Source organism: Apteryx rowi, unplaced genomic scaffold (genome assembly GCF_003343035.1).
Source record: "Apteryx rowi isolate R43461 unplaced genomic scaffold, aptRow1 scaffold_8, whole genome shotgun sequence".
Classification (NCBI taxonomy): domain Eukaryota; kingdom Metazoa; phylum Chordata; class Aves; order Apterygiformes; family Apterygidae; genus Apteryx; species Apteryx rowi.
Window position 1 is genome coordinate 4,403,073 of NW_020451093.1, and position 21,862 is coordinate 4,424,934.

At 40.1% G+C, this 21,862-nt stretch overlaps 1 protein-coding gene across 1 annotated transcript in view; it reads right to left on the minus strand.

Moving 5' to 3' along the window:
• The window catches only part of LRP1B (LDL receptor related protein 1B), a 572,531-nt gene that overhangs the window by 450,647 nt on the left and 100,022 nt on the right, over window positions 1-21,862 (minus strand). Inside the window, exon 3 of the mRNA XM_026088976.1 lies at window positions 10,637-10,774. Coding sequence (XP_025944761.1) covers window positions 10,637-10,774 — 138 coding nt within the window. The remainder of the gene's footprint in view (window positions 1-10,636; window positions 10,775-21,862) is intronic.

Here is a 21,862-nt window from a genome sequence, read left to right on the forward strand (position 1 = left end):
ACTGATACCACCGCGGGCAGAGGCACGATGCCGCAGCGTAGCCCCTTGCCCGATAATCAGGTAATATCCTTACGTTGCGGAGGCCCCTGGCACACTTTTTTCTTATCTGAGTCAGCACAGGGGAAACATGTTCCCGCTCTTGGATGCCCATATTCCCAGAGGGCACTGACTCAAACCTGTGGTAAGACCCTAACTATAGGTCTTACTCCCATGAGCTAAAGACTAATTTTCTCTTTCTTGACTCGGATTTTTGTGGAGACAGGATGATTGATTGAAATTTTCCAGAGAGGATGTAACGAATTCTGAAAATCAGTTTAAGATTATGTATGCTATGTCCATGTTCTTGCTTGTGAGTGGAAGACCAAAAGTTATTTCTCAAAGTGTCAAAGCAAACTTTTCTTCACACCACTGAATGTTATCAATCTCACTTAAGTTTGCTGGTCACACTTTTGACTTACTTATCATCAGAAATTATGGTAACTTTTAATTTTTAAACTGTATTACATGCTTTCAAAATGACTTATACTTTTTGATTATACAGTTTCCTGAGTTTAAAATTGAAAGATGTAAGAAGTTGGATATGGTAAGAAATTATGGTCCTTGTCTAGAAGAAAAATGAACAAGTTCCCTTTTTTTCAGCTATAAATTGTAACGTGTGAAAAGGCAGAATAGCCTGAAGTCCTCCTGACATATTACCTACCAAACATTTTAAGGGAATGATTAAAAACTAGGTAAGGGAAAAGCCTACCTTCATCAAACTTTTTGGATTTTATTAATAAATAACTGACTTAAAAAGATATTCAGACCTGGTAATCCTTTTCTCCTTGATATAATAAGCTAAAGTTTACATATCAGGAAGGTCTGTGAAAATACTAGACAACGTGTTTTAGCTACTGAAAAGCAGGAGAGGAAGGAAAAAATAGTTTGAAAGAAACCTTTGTTTGTTTGGATATTTTTCTCTTTTCTTCTCAAGAGAATAAAGATAAGGAGTTTGTGTACTTCAAAGAAATATGGGAGATTCATGTTAATATCCTTGCTCTGTTTAAAGCATTTGAACTCCTTTTTCCAGGAGAGCCCTAAATCCCCCGGCCTGAGGAGCTACCAGGAGAGACGTTCTCGTTCAGTGATTCTCCATCTCCGTGGTACTTGAGTGCATAATGCACTAGGCAGAAATGCCAACAGAAAAGAGCAGCCTTTCCCAGAAAACATTTAAGTGGCTGAACACTGATCAACGGCTGGAGGTTGCTGCCTGCTTCGGTGCCTGGCGCTGAAACGAGGTCTCTTCGTTCGCAGATATGCACCATACGTACGCAGCTAGGCACGCAGATGTCCTGTAGGTGCTTATGTATTCCAGGTGGGACCAAATCTACCCAAACTCCTACAACTGGCCCACTTGGTTAAAAATACRCAAATAATCATGGAGATGGGAACGAGGGAGAGACCAAAATTKCCTCTTTGTCATGGGAATGAGGATAAATATTCCTGGAGCTTCAAGCATTTGCCATAATAAATGGTTAACTGTGTATCCCATGTAGAAGCGCACCATGAGGAGCAGAAGCAGCCCGCACACAGAGCACCTTGTAGTTTGCTTATTCTCCTTGGGAAGATAAGGAGCTGGGAAGTCAAATCCCCTCAGGCAGAGAGTAAAAGAACTTGAAACCAAGTCTCATAATTTGGCTTGGCTGAGGACTCCTGGGGGAGAAAACTGACAACTCCACTTCTGACAAATAAYGTGATTCTAGCCCTGGAATTTGCTCTTTCTTTCTTTTCTGTCTTCCATTTGATACCGTTCTGTAAATTTAGGTCGACTTCATGAATAGCTTTAGCGGGACCAAAACCACATTTTTCAGCAAATGTGTCTTTCACTTAATTTTCTTTCTCGCTTCAAACACCAGGTTGCTCAATTATTTTAAAACTCTGTTGATCTGAGCAATGAATACACAAATAATGTCACTGGAATAAGAGTCTATGGAAATGTAATAATGATGTCTCTTATTGATGGATAGGTGCCTCAGGTGCCTTTTTTCTCATCAGATATAATTTTATTATTAATTAACATGATAAATATTAATTGAGTTCTTACCCTATAGGTCTAATTTTAAAAGTTCCTATATATTCTGATAACGAAAAGTTGCTCAAAAGGAAACTGGAAAAAGTGTTACTCCTTCTAAATAAGATTTCAGTAAGTCTAAACTACTTTTCTTTCCCTGAATATTGGTGACAATAGCAGAAGATAAAGCTCATGCTATCATTCTCACTATGCCTGAAGGTTACCAGTGTTTCTTAAGGATTTGGTCTCAGGCCCTAGTTCCCCCGCACGGACAAGCTGTCTCCCACTCCTTTACATCRACGATGCAGTCAAGATACGCTCTGGGACATGAATGACTGGACCCCAGGTAGCAGCCACACTCCTGCTTGTGGGGCGAGCTCACATGAGAGTTGGTTTCTTTTGCAATGTGAATATGTCTGGAGCTTTTCATATAGAGATTATGCCAAAAGTATTTATCTTCATAAAAGTACCTTTAAAATAAGTTGTACATGCATCTTATGTTTCTTATGTAAGACAATTCCTTAAAGAAGTTGGACCTGGAAAAAATAATCAGGTAATTATACACACTAATCCACAGAAAGATAACAAAATTTTTTGAATACAACTGAAAATGTGATGCTCACGGTAAGAGTTAGAATGGTTGTTTGTTTTCTCTTCTCAGTAGAAGGCAGCCTCAAAACAGTAACAGCAGCCAACAACGGCAGCCGGTAACAATAAATACCACCCAACCTCCGTTCCTGGAAAGCAGAGCAAACCTTCTCCCATCACTCTACTGCAGCCTCCTCCGACCCACACAGAGCCGTGCTCATCAGGTCCRTGTGTCCCAGCACACGATCCCGCTAACCAGCCCGCTAGCTAACTGGTTTAACCACCGTGGTCTAGTTTAAAATGTGACATATTTAAAATGTTTGTTAAGCATTTTATTAGGTAACGGAATCACACAAGAAATAAAATATTTGAGTTAGAACCATTAATTTTCTCTTTCATAAGGAAGATTAAAAAGAAATCCATGGTTCAAACATTCRATTCTGCATTTCCTTGTGTAAACATGGTTTCCACGACCCTTAAGAAAGCATATGTATTTAAAATACTGGCACTGATACAGTCTGAATAGCAAAACAAATCAGTATTTGTATTCAGGGAGGTCATAACTGACCAATACTTGATTTTGCCAACACATACCAACATCTGACTTTTTTCTCTCAAGAAAATGAACTGCAACTTAAAATGGAAAAACCGATTGAGAACAGACAAAAGACAGGATCATAATACTGTACACACACTGTCCTTCAGTAGTTGATGATCTGTTATCTTCTATTATTATTTTATCAAACTTTTATCAAACTATTATCAAACTTTTAAATTCTACATTTAGTTTGCCATATAGGCAATGCTGGTATCTTAGTGGTCCTTTTCTGAAAAATCAGGTTTCCATTGGATTTGTTGTTTTTTTTTTACTTAATAATAACAGAAGAATTCTGAAATATAGAGTGAGGAATTGCCCATTTGTCTCTTCTCAGTATTTATCATTGCCATCTCCTGTTCTTTCTTTCCAGCTCTTGCTTAATTTTAGCATTTGCTCTGCCCAGTACTTCGGCCTAAAAACGTCTTTAGAAACAGCCTATTAAAGGTGGGATGAAATCTCATCACTCAAGCATCTTCCACYGCTGCATACTGCTACCAGCCAACTTTAATTTGCTTTGCTACAATCGGGCTTTGCGATAGCRAGTTATTAAATCAGCAAGCCCAGGACTCGGTTCTCTTGACAGCAGAACAGGCCAAATGACCTTGCTAATTCCAGTGAGCCACATCAAGCTCCGCCAGGGCAACAAGGTGGGAAAGCAATCRTGTCCCCCGAGCTGCATATCTGCATGCTGATATGAGAAGGAGACACAACAGAAAGAGCAAGCACGCTTCCCCGAGACAARCGTAGTTCTTTACTCGCAGCTCTGATCCAAAGCAAAAGCACCTACGATCATGAGGAAAAGCCATCGCCTGGACCGCGGCCGGGTACCCACGGTTCCTTCCACACGCAGGGGTCAGTGCCTGAGCTCTCTTTCTGCAGAAATGAAAAAGCTACGCCTGGATACAGCTCATCTGACGCTTTCCAAAATTTATTTACACATTTCTTGTTTTCTTGCAGAATTATACAGCTCAGCAAGCAGAAATTTTGAACATGTCAAACTGAACAAACTCTCTCTTCTTTAACCAAATCTCCACTGAATTTTTGAAAATCTGGACAGACACAATCTTCACCTTGTCTAAATCCTCACTGACTCCAGTTCCGGAGTCTGAGGCGCCGTGTGCCCTGCTCCTCGGCGTACTCCACGTGAGCAGTGTGCCGTAACACGCTGCAGGCATTCTGCCCTACACAGCAGCTTTCGAGGATTTAAAAGACGTCTCAGTATGTTTCTACCATATCCCAGTAGTCTGCCTCAATACCCTGCGAGGYTACGTTTTAACTCGTTTCTCCTTTGTTTGACCAAGAGGATCACAACAACTATCTCAAAAGAAGGAAAGACATCGTCTTGGCATCCTAGGCAAACAAAATGTGTTTCTCTTGCAAACGTGTAACAGCAGATACTATAATATAAAAAAATGAATCTTTAGGAGAAGTCCTGTGCTTTTTATTTTTCTCCTGAGAAAAGTCTTTACAGTTTAAATTGGAAGTCAGTTCTTACAGTGCAGAAAAAGAATACTGTGGTTAGGGAGGAATACAAAGGTTAAAGTGTTTTGTGGCTCAGTTCCAGATTTCATGAAATCTTGCATGATTTCACAGGCCTTTTATGCAATGAGAAAATTATATTACATTTCCTGCAGTACAAATTCCTTTACCTCAAGAGGACTCGTTACCTTGCACACAAAGAAACTGTTTGATGCTTTTTAGAAGTTTAGTCCCTACCCTTTTTTCTCTTTTTCTGTCTTATAACCGCAAGTAAAGGCTTGATGTGGAACATGGTGYGATCGCAGGGGGAATCACTCTGAACGCGACCTCGTGGTTTCAGCAGCCCTTCCGGTATGTCAGGAGCCGTGTGACATTTCCTGGGGGTTCAAGGATTCAGTAACCTGACGTTACACTTTGCGCACTGCACTCTTAAAGGATGGCTGGCTTCGTGCTTGTCAGAATAGACCAAATGAGTTTACGGGGATTTCTTTTGCAGAAGGTGTGCACTATTTCTGGAAAAGTCTCATGAGAAAATCAGGGGAACACCTATGATTCTAGTCTAAGTTAGATTTTCTTTGTTACTTTGCTACACAACTTCATTAGAAAACAAAAGCAAAAAAAAAAAGAAAAAAGAAAAAAGGTGTTTAACATTTGGATCCTAATGTAGCTCCGTAAGTTCTCAATTTTGTAATTCTGTCTCGTTCTTGAAAGGCTTTAAGTTTCCATAAAATTCTGAAATTTGTATTTTCCCCTCTAGCAAACACTATTTAAAATTTCCCAGTGCCCCAGCTGTAAAAGTGCCAGAATGGATAAATGATTCTGTAATAGCAGCATTTATCTTCATCTTATGGCAACAATTCATTCAAAAAGCATAAACAGAAAAATAACACTCTGATTATAGGCTGCTACAAAAAAACCATAGCAATTATTCAGCAAAATCTTCTGTATGTGTGTTTTGGGGGGTTTTTATGCTAAATGATCCAGTTTGGCTTTGTATATTTTATTCACTAAAGATTATGGCTGAGATCACAGTTAGCAAAGATCCARATAAACCAAAGGTTTGGCAGGATTCTATCGGATCTCAGTTAAGTTCAGTCAAACTTTCTTTTTTAATTGAAAAAAAAATCTCTTAAGTGACCTCTGTGATCTCACCTAGACTTTCTTAATGAGTATTAGTCTACGAAAACATGTTGCTTCTTTTAGTTAGTGTATAAAAAAAGTTCAAATTATTTTTATGACATCTTGGGCCTTCTGAAGGTAATGCAGATGCTACAGCATGGCCAGGTTTGTCTTGCCAGCGGTGTCAAACAGGGCGACAGGTAGAGAAGCAAGCAATTACCTTATGAGTGACTCTCAAAAGAGCAAGGGCTTTAACGGACGCCGAAACCTTGCGATTATGATTAATTTCCGTTTGAGACAGCGTGAGCAATCTGAGTAATCAGCGTTTCAGGTGGGAAAAGCCCCACTCGCAGGCGAGAGCGCRAGCGGAGCTCCCCGAGCCCCGGGCCCAGCGGCTCCCCAGGCGCCTCGTGTGAACGTGTACGCTGCAGAGGCGAACTTGCAGGCTGTTACACCTGCTGCTATTCCGTCTTTTTAGCTACCGTGGATGAACTTCCTGTAGTATTCCCCGTACATACACAGGTATATATATGTGTATATATAGAATACAACACTGCCCATAAAAAYGCAAAGGATACTGCGGTATAATGCAAAATAGACTTCAACTTTGAAGTCAGAGAATCAGCACGTACTTAGTGCCCGCACTGGGCTCCTACCTTGGCCTCTGATTCTGTCTCAGTTTTGCTCCTCGGTAATTGTTCCAAAAATATTATGTATCTTTTAGGATATTTTGGTTTAAAGTTGAAGATACGTGAAGTATTTGTGCTAATACTCTTTTTAGTACTTTTTACAGTATTTTTACAGTATTTTCTGGCTAGAATATCCAGAATTTTAGCATATMTATTCCTGTAGTCCTAAGTTAGCTAACCGAAACAAGAGACATTTCTACACTCTGAACAAGTTTTGTTTCTCTACCGCTCTAACTCAGAGATAAACTGAAAACTAATTTTGGCATATCACCTCCAATTTCTTGCTAAATACATTAGAGAAACTGATTTATAAAACTGTATAGATGACTTCTCTAGCCCTATAAACAACCATTTCTAAGATTCATAGAAATGTGATTGTAATTCTCTAGAAATTATCTTAATGATATATTTAACCCACCTCCCTTCACCTACTCAAGGCCAGGTTACCCAGTCTTCCCTTTATAAATATAATAAATATATTTTATATATATATAAATATATATAATATATTTATAATATAAATATTTGTTTAAGCTGTTCCTAAATAGAACAGGAAAAACGAGATATTTTAACTGCCAAAAGACCCCCAAATCAGATGCTGGAGGAAGCTGAAGCCACGGGACATCTSATTTAACTTACTGCTGCCTGTTGCAGTGGCCCATCAGCAATAGCGGCAGCGAGATCCCTGCGCGGGGCGCTCAGGGATAAACGGTGCGGAGGAAAGACTCGGAGCTAACAGTTCAGCTTTTAGTAATTCGGCGACTCCCCTGCGGCAGAGGAATTCTCAGCTCATCGCTTGGCTGAATTTTAAAAGTGGCTGCAAATACAGCTGAGCTAAAGATATGGCTCTCAAAAGAAACCTGAGGAACCGTGTTAAGGAGAGAAACGTAACTGCCAGGAACAGCTCTGGATCAGTCCTCCAGCAGGACCGCTCGAACTGGCGCGCGCCGGTCTGGTTTGGCGAGTTTTACCCGAGCCTTGTCCAGCCTCCGAACGACCGATGGGCAGCGACTGCGCCAACATCTGGCAGGACTGGTCTGGGGGGAACTAGCGGGGGAATCTCAGAAAACTGAGCGGCCCCAGCCTACGCTTCGTAGGAAAGGTTAGCAATTACTGTAAGCCCCTGCTTGTGCCTTCATCCTCGCTAATGCATTCCTTAATTAGTTGAAAATAGCAGAGAAACCAAAATGACCAAATACAGATGTCTCATCACTGTTACACGTTGTGAGTTTCAAACAGCTTAAGTCCACAATCTGTTTTAGTGAACTAAATACCCCTTCTCCTTTGAAGGACACTGAAATGCGTAATGTAAAATAACCATACATAATACAAGGTTTTTTATTTCATATTGCCACAAACCCTCCTGAATTTATGCATTACGCTCACCAGCAAAAATGTGAATGTGACTGAAATAAAAGATGACAAGAAAGGAATCTCACCGTATTTACTACTATTTCCTTGAAACTTTACACACATTACCACACTGCAGATACAATCATATTTTCACCTACCCAGGGAAAGGTGCAGTCCTGAATATATCCCTCAAAGATGATAATGTAATGAATGAACATAAGCGTGTTAAACTTAGAGAAAGAAATTCCTAGAATAGTTCCACTTCTTGAATGCTTGTATCTCCTTAGTTCTTCACCATTATTAGCAGCTTTCCCCCTTATGGAGCTGTGCTTGTACGCTGCAAAGGTCGGGGCCATGATCACGTGCCCCAGAATTCAGACTGTGAAATATTTTTCTGCTGCCCAGACCATAACTTATTTGCCCAGAATTACCAGTGGCATTAGCGACAGGTTATTTTAACACAGTCAGGTCTGTGAACATGAGAGTTGTTTGCAATCCACTACTTAAAACTGCTTTACCCTCCCGCTCAAACAAAAATTTCATAAAAAATTTCATAGGAACACTGTTAATTAAAGAGGAACATAATTGTCATATTTCTTGTTAATATCAAGAGYTGAATATTCTGCTAGGTTTCTGAAGGACCTTTCCAGCTTTTGGCTACACAAATCCTCTGAACATATCCTTGAAAAATTCATTATTTAGAATGTACATTAACCACAAAATGCATCTACTGTTTATTGTTCTGATATGTTTATATTTATACATTTATAATTATATATATTTATATAATTATATACATATATATCTCAAATATAATCACTGCTCTATTGCATTCATACCAACTATATGATACTTAACAACCCTGTTTACAATACATTAGTGGCACTTGTAAGTATCAAACTACATCACCATAATGTAAAATTATAATTTTCTATACTCTTTAACCTTCTTGACAGGAATGTGTCCACTAATGTTCTCAAGAATGGCCTCTACTAAGCACAGCAAAATCGGTAATTGCTACTAGAATCAATATTAATGGGTCGTTTACCATCTACTAGATGAATTACTGGGAGACAACATGAAATTCTTCATAAAAAACTAACATTAAAGAACTTCATCATATACATGTTCTGTATGTTCTAGATCAAATGTTTACTTTTAAAAGCTTAGTATAGTTTACTAAATTTTATGGTAACTTATTAGCACAGACATTAATTTTACCATTGGGAAGTTTTCATATTCATATATGATAATAAAGCAAGGAGCGGGAATCAACACGAACCCGACAAGGCAGATCTGAGCATAAATTAAAAGGGCATGAATAAAGAGTAGTTATCTTATGTGCTACGACATTCCAAAGAACAGACTACATATGTAAAAAGCTGCACAAAAAAAGTAACCACATTTAATTTACACTAACACACACATTCACTTTTTAGTCTACTTATTTTTCTGATTCCATTGCTCTCCTGATTTGAAGACTGAAAATAAAATAACTATTCAGCACTTGAAGTTTTTAATCCTCTGCACCTTAATCCAGAATAGTTAGTACAAATATGAGAATTATTGAGGAATACACATCTAAATGGTGGCCAATGGATTAACGCCGTTCTCTGAAAAAAAACTCATTCGCAACTTTGGAAAGCTTCAGTGTGGGCCAAAGATTGCTCTGGCCAATTTAATAGTTGTTCTTTTTTGATGCTGAGACCAATGCTAAAATCAATAGGTTGACACAAATTTTGATTTTGTATACTGCTTCTTGAACAAGACCACAAAAGTAGAGCCTTCAAGAAAAGAAATGATTCCTATCACTGTGAATAACATATTTTGTGTCAGTCTATATCCTCAGTTGGTTACACAGAAATAAGTGCTTGTGGTTTTGTGGAGTCAGCAGTATTATAGTGACTAATTCCCGCTGACGTTCTTTTCCTTTATGGTGTGTGGGTTTTTTTAGAGGGCTTATTTTTGGTACTGGCTTAGATTTTGTTATGACAGTTTTGGAAATCTGTCCACCCGAACTTTTAAATTCTAATTCAACTTTCTGAACTATACCATTAATTGTATCTTTTACTGTATATTGTCACATTAGATTGCAGCAGAAGTTCCAGGACCTGCTCCTGGGTCTCTGCTTTTGAACAGGAGACCTGTGAAGGATCATCAGCAATTATCTGCCTAGCAGTGAAGTCTGCTGATTGATATGTTAACCACTTAGGGTATCAAAGATTTGGGTTTCATACGGCAGCTTATAACCGTCTCCAAGGTAGAGCTTAATAAAACTCATGAGTGTTAGACCTGAGATATTAAAAAGCTGACCTCCCAAATTTCTATTTAAGATTCCTCATTGTCACAGTTAGATAACTACACTCCTAAACAGCAGATTACTTGAACAAAGTCTTACATAGAGCAAGTCCTAAAAGCAAAATACTGCTCATGGCAAATCTGAGGTCTTTTCAGCGTCTGTCTTTAGCTCTTCTCCTATCTGATTTTGTTTAAACAAAAGTTACAGGGAAAAAATAAATTTCTGGCAAACAGCGTGTGCTGCCCGACTTCTGTTCCCTAACAAAGGTTTCCTCATCCTTCTTTCAGTATAAAGAATCCCATCATACAAACTTAATAATTGTTAAAGTTTGAAAATCTGTRTGTGCTTCTTACTTGCATTTACTTCATACAACAAAGTATTTTTAAAATAAACTTGAAATATACATCAAAATATATCTCTATCAATGACATTCATTTTCATTTCCTCAGCAGTTTACTTACCCCGACAATGTACTCCTTCATCAAACCCGTCAGAACAGTCATAAACACCATTGCAGAGCTGGGACAAGTGAATGCATTTGTTCGTACCGATGCAGGCAATATAGTTCAGGCTACAGCTGAAATCTGCTTCGTCAGGACCTAGAAAATACACAGAAAGTTTCTCATATATATTTTTATATCCACAAAAAGGCAGAGAAAGTTCTATATTGCATACTATTTCCATTTTAAAGCTAAGTACAACGCTTCACATGGTTGTCTGTTGTGAAGCTTTTCAGTGCGTTATCAATAGTGTACTGAGAAGAATTAAAATCATCAAGTAAGGATTAATGCAGCTAAAAACAAGAGGTTAGCTAGGATTACTTCCTACAATACAGGTGATAAAATGTATGTTTTCCTTCATGTTAAACTTTACGGATGCTAAAGTTTACCTTTGCAAACATTAAATAAGATTTGCAATTGCCTACTGAACCACAGTCTAGAATTTCTCTGGTCTTGTCATAAAAAAAGAGATATTAGTATTTATATTCATTGTTTCACTATATAAATAATCTCAGATATTGATTCTTAGATATGAAATTAGATATAAACGTTAAATATTTATGGCCCCACTAGACGGAACTGGGCCTGTAGCGCAGGGAGCTGCCGGGGAAGCCGAGCCGTGCAGGGTGCGGGCAGAGGGTGCGGAGGCGGCGATCGCCGCCCCTCCTGGCCCGCGAGCCCTCCGCACCCTGCTGTCGCGGCAGCCGCAGCGAGCCCTGAGCAGCTCTTTCCTTTAGCTGCTTGCAGGGGCTTCGATCGATGGAAAAAACTACAAGCAATGCAATTTCACATGATAASCAGAGAGAGCGCTTAACGCTCTGTAAAGGACGTCTGGAGGCCCAAAGTGTTTAGCTCATTTTAGCAGGGTGGCTCATAATTTATGTGCAGGATGCGGTGAGCTACACGGAGACTAGAGCTGTGGAAGTTYTTTTCAGGAAACAACTTAAAGCTCCCTGATTCCCTGTGTTAGGCATAGCTGCTATGGGTCYGTGCTAAACTCCGTCAGCTTGTGACAGTCCTCCAGGGAAATATAACCTAGGATGCCATGTGCTCGAGTGCAATACGCTCTCACCTTCTCCTAGGTACTAATTCCGAGAGCAAGGACAGAAATAAAACAGGCAGTATCTGAAAGCTCCCTCGGAAGTGGGAACATCTCAGTTTTGGCAGATCTTGTCTCTCTTTGGGTCAGCGGGACAAAGCAAAGGACRGCGCCGAGGCACTTTACGTACTCTTAAACAGATATAGATAGCTCTTAGTATAGCCCACTAAATAAAAATCCAGACTTGGAAAACTTGCTCCAACAAGAAAACTCAAATTAAAAATTCTCCCTGCTGTGCTAGATGCTAGTAAGCTGTCCGTCACGCGGCGCGAGGAACAGCAAATAGCCATTTTCAGCGGTTCACAGTCGGTTTGCTCGTGGGAGGGCGTTCGTCATYGCCGCACAGGCCTTGCCTCCCGCCACCCGGGCCCACGTCCCCAGCGCAGCGCGGCAGGAGCGACGGAGCCTCGCGCTTCCCTTCTCCGACCTCCGTAGCGTGACACCTCCTACCGAGGCGGTGACGCCAAGCATGTCCTTGCATATCCTTGATATCTGTATCACTGATTAACAGAAAAAATGGTTCACTGGTACCAGGGATAAAAAGCTAATGTATACAAGGATGAACGTGCTCAGTCTCAAACAAATTGTGTGCTTCCAGGATTGAGAAAGGAAGTTGTATTACAGCTGTGTTTTACATACAGTTTTTCAGGCAAGCTGCATTCCTAAGCTAAGGAGCAAGGGTCTAAACGCCCTTTGAACCGAAGAAGAGGAACTGCTCTCACTGTGCACTACCTCGCATGAGGGCTTAGCAGATACAGTGAAACACTTTACAAAGATAGATTGTTTTTTTCTATATTTTCCAGTAAAATCTAACAGGAAATTAAAAATAGGAAGGGCAGAGATGATTAAAATCTTTTCGCAGTTAGGATTTGAAGATCGCAGTAACAAAGTCCTTTGCGAACCAGAGACCTGACCCCGGGGTAAGGCGAGAAAGCAAGAGGAGGAGGAGTGCAGCTCTATTTCCTTTCTGTGCAGCAGGGCCACTGGGTGGTTTTCTTTTTTTTTGATTTGGGTTTTTGGTGTTTTTCCTGGAGAGGGTTGCTATATGGAGGTAGGACGCCTCACCCCATAGAGCACTGCATGCACATAAAGTTCACCACTTTATCTACAAACTCCGGCAGTGGCCAGTGTTCCTCCAGAATTCGTTCACTTTGGCACTGTCTGTGGGCTACTTCTCATTCCAGGCAATAAGCAGTTTTTCAGAAGCTTGTTTCTTTTTAATTACTTTTCAGACATCTTAAGCTTCCAATTTCCTCGAAACCCGTTCTCGTGCTCTCTCCTCTTTTCTTGCGTGGAAGTTCGAGACTGAGGAATACGTGCCAGGATGTTTTACATACATGTACCAAATTCTGTGATCTGAACTAGGTGGCTTAATTTAAGGCCGAATTAGAAGAGTAGAAGAACCAGAACTAGAAACGCTTATTCCTATTTCCTGCCAGACTATCAACTGTGACATACCACGGATCAGTGGAGAAGGGCAGAGTTATCAAAAAGCACAGAAATAAGGCAGCTTGGGGTAGCCAAGTGCTCAATATCAGGCAGGTCATGTAAAACTGAAATATTTAACTTGTATTCACATTTCAATTTCATTAGGACTTGAAGGCACCTAAAATTTAACAAAACCAAACATATCTGATCTGCCATTTATTCACTGCATTAAAGCAAACATGAACAGTGAGAGTGAGGAAGAAAAATGCTTTTCTTAAAAAAAATAGAGAACATTCACAAAATTAATATATATTTGTAAAGTATGTAAACTATGGTACTGCATTACTTGCATATAGACCCAAGATTGCTTCAGTGTTCACAGATACAGCCAATAATCATATGTGATCAAGCAGAAAATTGAAATATGTGATCAAAAATATATAAACATTTGTATTTTCCTAGTAAAAACAATGAGTGAAAAGACCAAATCTCTTAATTAACATTTAACATCTGAACAGGACAAGTCTGATAAGCTCCTGTCTAAAGATTTTGGGATTTGGTTTTGATTTGGTTTTATCCTTCTTGTTTTTAGAATACAAAGATTCCTTCAGGGCACAAATGAACTGCAATTTTAAATACATYATCTAACTTAAAATCAGTAGTAGGTGGGCTTGCTAAATTAGTTTTCTTTGAGGAGGAACAGTATGAGGGGAAATGGAAATACGCTCAGAGAAGCATTAATCACAATGTTTTGTTTTCAAGAGAAATTTTATGCACCACTTGTGAAATCAGAAAGGTTCGGTTTAGAAGCAATTAATATATTCATGTGAGTGATTAAGATAAATTTATATGTACTTTATGTTTCCTTACTGGCATGGCGCTATGGAAAAATAAAGTAATTTTTGTTGAATTGACTTGCGCAAGAAGACGAACTTCCAAAAAACCCCTATTTTATGTAACTAGCGTCTGCAAAATGCGTCTAAGAACTAACAGGTCTCAATTATCCAGTAACGCCAATGGAACGAGGCGGCGTGTCCCCAGGGCCTGCGAGCTGCCCACAACTCCCACCGTCTTCGCTGAACAAAAGCCTTCAGCCGAACAAAGCTCCGCGGCGCTGGGCATCCAGCGGAGCGCGTACTTCCCCCACAGACTCCGAGCTACTTACTGCGCTTTCTGGAAAGTTTAATGCAAATAAAGGTGAGTAGCTTTTCATCTTGTTTACTCCATTCCCTTYTCCTTTAACAGACAGCCACTTCAGGGAGTTTCCTCAAGTGAACTTTAGGAAAAGGAATTTAAAAATGTTCTTCAAAATAATCTCAATGTATTTTACATCAGTGCAAGAACGCTAAGAATATGAAAGMTGCCCGGTGTCCTTTCTTCCCTTCAAAAGACGCAATAATTCCCAGTGCCACAAGCTGGTGAGAAACAGTCCAAACTTCTGATWAGTGGAAAACGGGGTCCCGATGTCAGCCCCGGGCATTGGGCACCGCCGTGGGGATGGACTGAGGCCTGGCCGGGAGGTCGGCCCACAGGTTGGCATCAGCGGGGCTGGAGCCCCACACTGCCGCGGTGTCACGGGGCAGTGACTGACGGCCCCGGGCTGGACGGAGAAGGGACGGGGGCCCYGGCAGGGTGACGGAGGCCCTGGGGGGTGAGCAGAGCTGAGAAGGACCAGTAGGGCCCTCGGGGCCATGAACCAGAGAAAGCAATCGGTGCAGCCCACTAAGCAAAGACTAACGAAGAAAGGCCCAAACAGGGTCCCGAGGTCCCAGAAAAGACTACCAAGCACCAAATCCACAGGAGACCTGTGGGCTGAGCTGCAGTTTCTCCTTCTGACAGAGCACTGCACAACGGCGACACGCAGGCCAGGAACCATACGGACAGCACAGTCCAAGTTACGTGGCTTCTATCTCACCTGAACCTACGACWTTAATAATGATTGAAAATTGACTGAACACTGCATGGATCAATAATTTCACTGAATGTGTGATGCACATGCGGTAAGATCACATGTGCTGTAATATGTGAGAAACAATTGAATATATGAGAATCAGACCTTGCAGTTACTGGGTTCAGGCTGCTGACCCTCATCAGGTCTAGCCCGAGCACTCGTGAGGATTAACATCTGCATTAGCGCCACCCTGCACTGACCCCAAGTGATGAAGCCACTGCTGGGATGAGCCGGTGATACTGGTCGAGCCCAGGAACAATCTCTGGAACAGGCGACTGTGAAGCACTCGGTTGTGCCTAAGGAGCAGGGCCAGCCGGAAAGGACAACTGCTGGCCACCAGGAGGGGGACGCTCCAAAGGCAAAGGCGGCAAGAGCAGACGTCACAATTTCCGTGCTAGTACCTGTAAATTCCCCTCTCAATCCCTGCTGCTTTCCCTAAATTCGCCAGAAGGCAGGCTGTGCCCTCAGGAGCAGACACACTGAAAACAGAAGAACASGGATACATTTTGGGATAGAGATTTCTTTGGCGACTTGACCTGATCAGGAACCGAGGACTTCCATTTCTGATGTGGTCATGTTATGTCACRGCTAACTACGTTTTCCCAGCACTTGAGACAGCATGAGAAAACAGGGCACCATGATTCTGCCGTACCTGCGCAGTATTTGGGGAACACAGTCAATGCCTCTTCAAGGAAAGTGCCCTTGCTTCAGTGGGGGGTTGAGAAAAGACAAGAGAATCCTTGTAACWTCCTCTAGCAGGAAAGACTGGCACCAGTGAAACACAATCTCTCTCATCCCACCAAAGTGGCATCACGACAGAAGGTATCAAAGACCACTGCGAGAATTCAGAGACATTTTACCATTCGCTTTTGAAATGGTATCTGTCTTAAATTTGTGCTTATTTGTAATCAAAACTATGCTTGTCCCACTTCCAGCTCATGCTGTACTAGATCTCTGACTAGAAAATGCAAACAAGAGTACAAGCTGATTATTTCTAAGAGTTCTTGTTCTCATAGCCAAGGAATAAGTGTTTGGTTTTTTTTCAGTAACAGAAATTATGGATGAAGATTATTTCACTACATATAGTCCTTCTAGAAATATTCCTCTTAATGTAAAACAAGGCATAGCTTTGCAGTCCAACTTTACTAAGGAGTTACAAGGTATGAACAAACATACTTGCAAAGACTTTCGAAACAGCAAGACAAAAGGAGACTTGTTACTGCACTTCAAAAATTCAAGGTCCAGTAAAATTCACACAAAACCCTTAACCCTTACAAATTCATTCAGAGACGCTTGTATTCAACAACTGATATAAAACAGCATCAAAGCTGCCAGTCCCGAGCTTGTCTTTCCACCTTAGTCCTTCTCAGGGAAGCTTTATTTGAACCCCGCAGGTAAAAGCTGAGGCAGCAGCCCACCCTTTTCCAGAAGAGCCTAGGCAGATAAATGTGGTGCAGGACCCCTTTTACACCTCGGCATTCGATTTGCTCGCAGTCTAGCAGTTTTCTAGCAGCTCTGCCCTCAGCCACCAGAAACCATTACTGCAGCCTGCGGGTCRCCTTTGCGATTCAGCTTTGTGCTGGGCACCGGTGACGCCCAGCTCCATGCTGCTCTCTGAGCTGCGTTTACGGAGTCGGCCTCCTCACCAGCGAGCGGTTACCCTGAACAACAGCTTTACTCCGCTCTGGCAGCGGCCTTTGGACCCACCTCTGCTTGCACGGACAGGTGGGAATTCTGGAAGAGGCGTTTTTGTACTGGCGCCCACAGCAAGCACCAATACAGCAGTGGACAGACTCTGACCCAAAGAGAAAATTGCTAATTTTGATACAAACAGAGTTCTGAAAAATGTCTTTTACTGTTCTGACTACAGCACACTCTAGACAAGTTTTCACATAGCAGCTACATACGTTTGCTCTTCAGTATTATCAAATGGAGTTGACTCGTGACTGTAATAAAGGTAAAATAGCCCAAAGTTTAAGAAAGAATAATCCATACCACTACTTTTAGGATCTCTCTGGATAAATATGGGCTTAAATGAAAATACTGCACTACGGCACAATACAGTATTCAGTTAGTCAAATTAATTATACTATGCACATGTAAGCTGGTGAGGCCCGTTCCTCCTTCTGACCTGGCCTCCATCACAGTGATGGTGCCCCATCTCTCCTCCAGATTCAGAGCACAGTGGAGGAGCATTAGGTTAAATTAAGTGAAAAACAAATTTAAATAAAGTGAACACTTTAAAATTTTGTAAAAATCAACATTATTGCTTGACCATCAAGATTTAATAGATTATCCATAATTTAAATATTTTTCTTCCATGACAAATTCACAGTTTTATGTTGAATGTTTGAATGTTTGAAAACTTTCAAAAGGTTGAATACTACTACTATTTTCTGCAGTTACCGATTAATGTGTGAAGTGCACATTAAATGCTATATATCACAGGATACCACAATTCCCTTAAAAAGTAATTTTTTCACACAGATATCACTTCTATAGCATAATGTGTACTTTTAATATCAGGATTTTGAAACCCTGGGGTAAATTTATGAAAGTTGCTTTAAAACTTATTCTTTGGTACCTTACATATATGCAAACACAGGATTTCAGATTTAACAGGGATCTACAGTATCATAGGTTACCCCTTAGTCATTCATTTCTACTCTTACTTATCACTGTGCTTTATTCACCCACATAGACTCATAATAAATAGAAGTTTGAAGTCACCTTCAATTAAATTAGATATTTAGCTGTCCATGAGAGAATTCTAAGCACTTAGGCTAGGATATGGACAATTGAGAAGAGGAGAGCAAGCAAAGGACGGTGCTATTCAAGACAGAACAATAGCTGTAATCTCTGACCTCACAAACACAACATATTGTCTCCAAAATAATATTCCACAAGAAAGAATAAAACTGAAAAGTTAGTAGGTTTCTCAGTGTGGAAATGAACGAATATACTGACTGTATCATCTCATAACTTATGACCAAACTTAAGAAGTGAGTGCTGAAAACTGTAGAAAGCAATACTGAAACAAACAGAAAAAAAGAGAAAATGCAGAACATAAATCAAACAATTGCTTTGAGTCATCATAGGTCTTAAAACCGGCAGGTTTGTGCTGGTTCACAGCCTTAAGTATCTAGCGCCGAGTGTCTCATCCTCTCTTTATAAAGAGAAGAGTACAGCCACAAAAAGCCTTCTGGTATATACCTTCCTTTTCAAGGACTGACTTTGGCTCATTGTGTTTTGTATAGAAAGAAGCAGCACAACTATCCACACCAACGTTTCCCAAATCCAGTCAAGGATTTGTGTTGATCTTAGCCTGTGCTTAAGGTGCTGATATACAATTTAGTGATTCAAGACTTCATAATGAACACACATTCAAATTAGCTTCAGAAGGATGGTTTACAACTTCGTGTGACTTCTTTGTAGATCCAGTAGTTCAAAAGATTACCTATCTGCAAAGCTTAGCAAGCCTGTAGTGGCACGCAAAGCTCCAGTCCTTACACTGCTGTGATATGCTTTTAGCACTGTCATTAGTATTATCCATGAATGAGTTCACAGGTGCAAAACACAGCATATGGATATGGGTTTATGATGCTCTACAGTTGCTTGCTTTTTCCTTTTTGTGTGTGCTTCATAAACGCTGGAGAAATGCAAACAGCAGACAGTCTAAACCTAATATTACACAATAGGTTTAATTGTTTAAAACTTGAACACTGTTTGCATACGGCTAGTATAATGACTGTCAGTACTCTATTCGAGATGGCTCTCTAGTAAACGCTTTCCCTTTGGCTATCTCCTAATCACYGCTTTCTGGATGTCAGACGCTTGCTCATCTTCAGTCCACAGATGTAAACAATTAACAGAGCCACCAGCCTCATCTCTTCTAGTGTAATGTAGCTAGTAGCTACTAGAGAGAAGTAGGAAAACTAAGTGAAAGTTTGCACAAAGGCTGACAAATGGCACACAGAGGTATAGAGGAAATCTTTATATAGCTCCTTATCACCATTCCAAAAACTCTCTGGGCACATACGGGTTTGGACAGAGCTGGAGTCAGAATACAGCTGATCCTCTGGCGATCAGACCCAGCGTGGCCACTGGAGTTGGGATGTGAACCACTGTGCCTAACACAGGCAGGACAGAGAGAATACCATGCAGATCTAGCTACTAAACTCAGCCATTTCCATTGACTGGCAACAATAAAATCAGCTCCTAATATCAAAACCMATCTATAGTCTTATGTCCAGTTGGACATTTTGCATCCAAAATTACATCAAATAGAAAATTCACCTGGTCAGCAGGGTGTCTGTATGGTTAACAAAAGAAGACGCCACCTCCTCAGCCACAGCATTGAGAATCTCTCYCTCAGCTCTATTTTCAATATAGTTTCTCTATCCATAGTTTCTGTATCTAACATACAGTTCTAYGAGACTGGAGTAGTATTTCCAAGCACAACTCTAAATTTATCCACTTCTGAATTCAATCGCATGAGAATGTGAATTCGTTTAATGCTGTTAAGGATGGTCACAGAAATCAACGGTCACAAAGGGAAAATTTACTTGCCTACTAACTTTTCTGCAGCCTCTCTAGTAATAGAAAAAGAGCAAAAAACTGCAGAGGAGAGAGCTGGGTGAGAAAAAAAATGGAGGAATTCATTAGAGGAGAGGAAAGATAAAGAGGGAGAAAAATAACGTAGCAAGGAAGGACAAAAGCTGTGGCAGAGGAAAGGAGAGCAGGGAGAGGAAACCAGGCTGGAGTCGCTTGGAGCGGTCCAATATTCTTTCAAAATAATTCATACACTATGTCAGAAGACTAATGTAACAAATCAATTAATAAATATATAGTACTTAAAAAAATGCCACCCTTGATCAGAATGAAAGTTAATTTAGTGACGAGGGTAATTTAGATACATAATCGTGGTTTATACAGGAACTGACAACCATGTAAAGTCCAAAAGATATGTATGTTTTAATGTGGTCTTCTTCTTTGCACTTGTGGTTTTTTTGGATGTCAGTGAAAATGTATCTATTGATAACACCAGCAAGGCCATATTACTATGCAATAAGGCAACAGAAGTCCTTTGTATATCACACATTTTTAAGATGTTTGCAGTCCTACAGAATGGATTACAAAATTCTGGCCTTTACTAAAGTTACAGTAAACATCTTAATTTGTGCCTATTGCTTAAATCAAACCCTTCTGCTGGCTCCACTATCTCATTAGATGCTGGAAACCTCATTTCTTTCTGCACATGTCATCTGATTTTTGTTGTCCCAGACTGAGTAATAATTATTCATTTTTTATAGACTCTCTCTATATACGTGCATATAGGGAGCATGCATCCATCCATACACATATCTGGTGTATTAGAAAGAGCACATATGACCTGATAGTGTGTTAATGAAGTAAATCATGCTTTCCCATTCCTCATTCTATATTACTGTGGAGTTGTGAATATAAAAATTGGAAATGGGTCTTTTGAAATCTCTGAATCTTCTTAAATCTCCCTAAATTTTGCCCTTAAACTTTTCACTTCAATTTGTCATAAATGCAAAACTGCAACCTTGTGAAATTATACAGTCTAGAAGAAGATGCATTATCTCGCAGGAACTAATAAAAACCCTTTCACTGCAGTCAATAAAGACTAATAAAAATATCTAGCTTTAGAGAAATTACGTTGGTGGTTGGAAGCAAAGAGAATGAAGAACCCACAAGAGGATGTACTTAAATACCATGAACTTTGTTTGAAAATCAACAGCTTCTCTCTTATTTTGCAAAACTCAGTGTGCCAGTGGCCTTTGAACAAAAAACCCCTAACAATAACACAGCCCTCACCACTGCAATCTTCTCTCACAAGCACCCAGCATAACGCAGTGATGCCTCACCGAGTTTCAGTATTTTTATAAACTTGCTCAGTGACCGCAGCTTCAACCTGTGCAGTGCAGCTTACCCAAACAGACAACAAGACAGATAGAGAATTTACATTCTTTGCCTCAGTCTCTAAAGATTAGTAAGCTAAAATACAGTTTTATTAAACTCATGTACATAGGATGTCTCTGAATGTAAAGGAAGAAAACGTATGTAACTATGCATAAGCAAAAGCTTTGTAAGTGTATATTCCCTGGTTATTTTTGGAGAACAGATTGGTGAACATTTGTCAATGAAGACCGTAGGAAGAGGAGAAAAAGCGCTCTCAGTTTTCAGGAAGCAAAAATAGTTAATATTCCTTGTATTTGGAGAGGCTGACATGAAAGCTTTGTTAATGGACTTTGGTGATTTAATACAACACACTAAAGCAATGCTTTATGATCAACAAAGTAAGAAATGAATATTGTCTCTTGTAGATGGTCATTCTTCATTAGTTAGATTGAACCCATTTGTAATTTGGAGATTTTTACTTAATTAGTATCACACATTTCAAGGCTGTCTTGTGTCAACTGCTGTAATGACTTGACGTCTAGGCATAATACGGAATGGGTTGCTGATAGAGTCTCAGCTTGAGAAAAATGATAATGAGCTGAACAAAAGGAGTGTTAATTGCCTACACAATTAAAGTACCTAATACCAGCAATATTGTAACACATCAGCACTTATGTTATACATATTTACATACCTAAAGAGTACATATGTCAGTGGCAAAAGGCATGTAGATGTTCTTCAGAGGACAAATGTAGTGGTTTAATAGAATTGCTGGATATAAGAT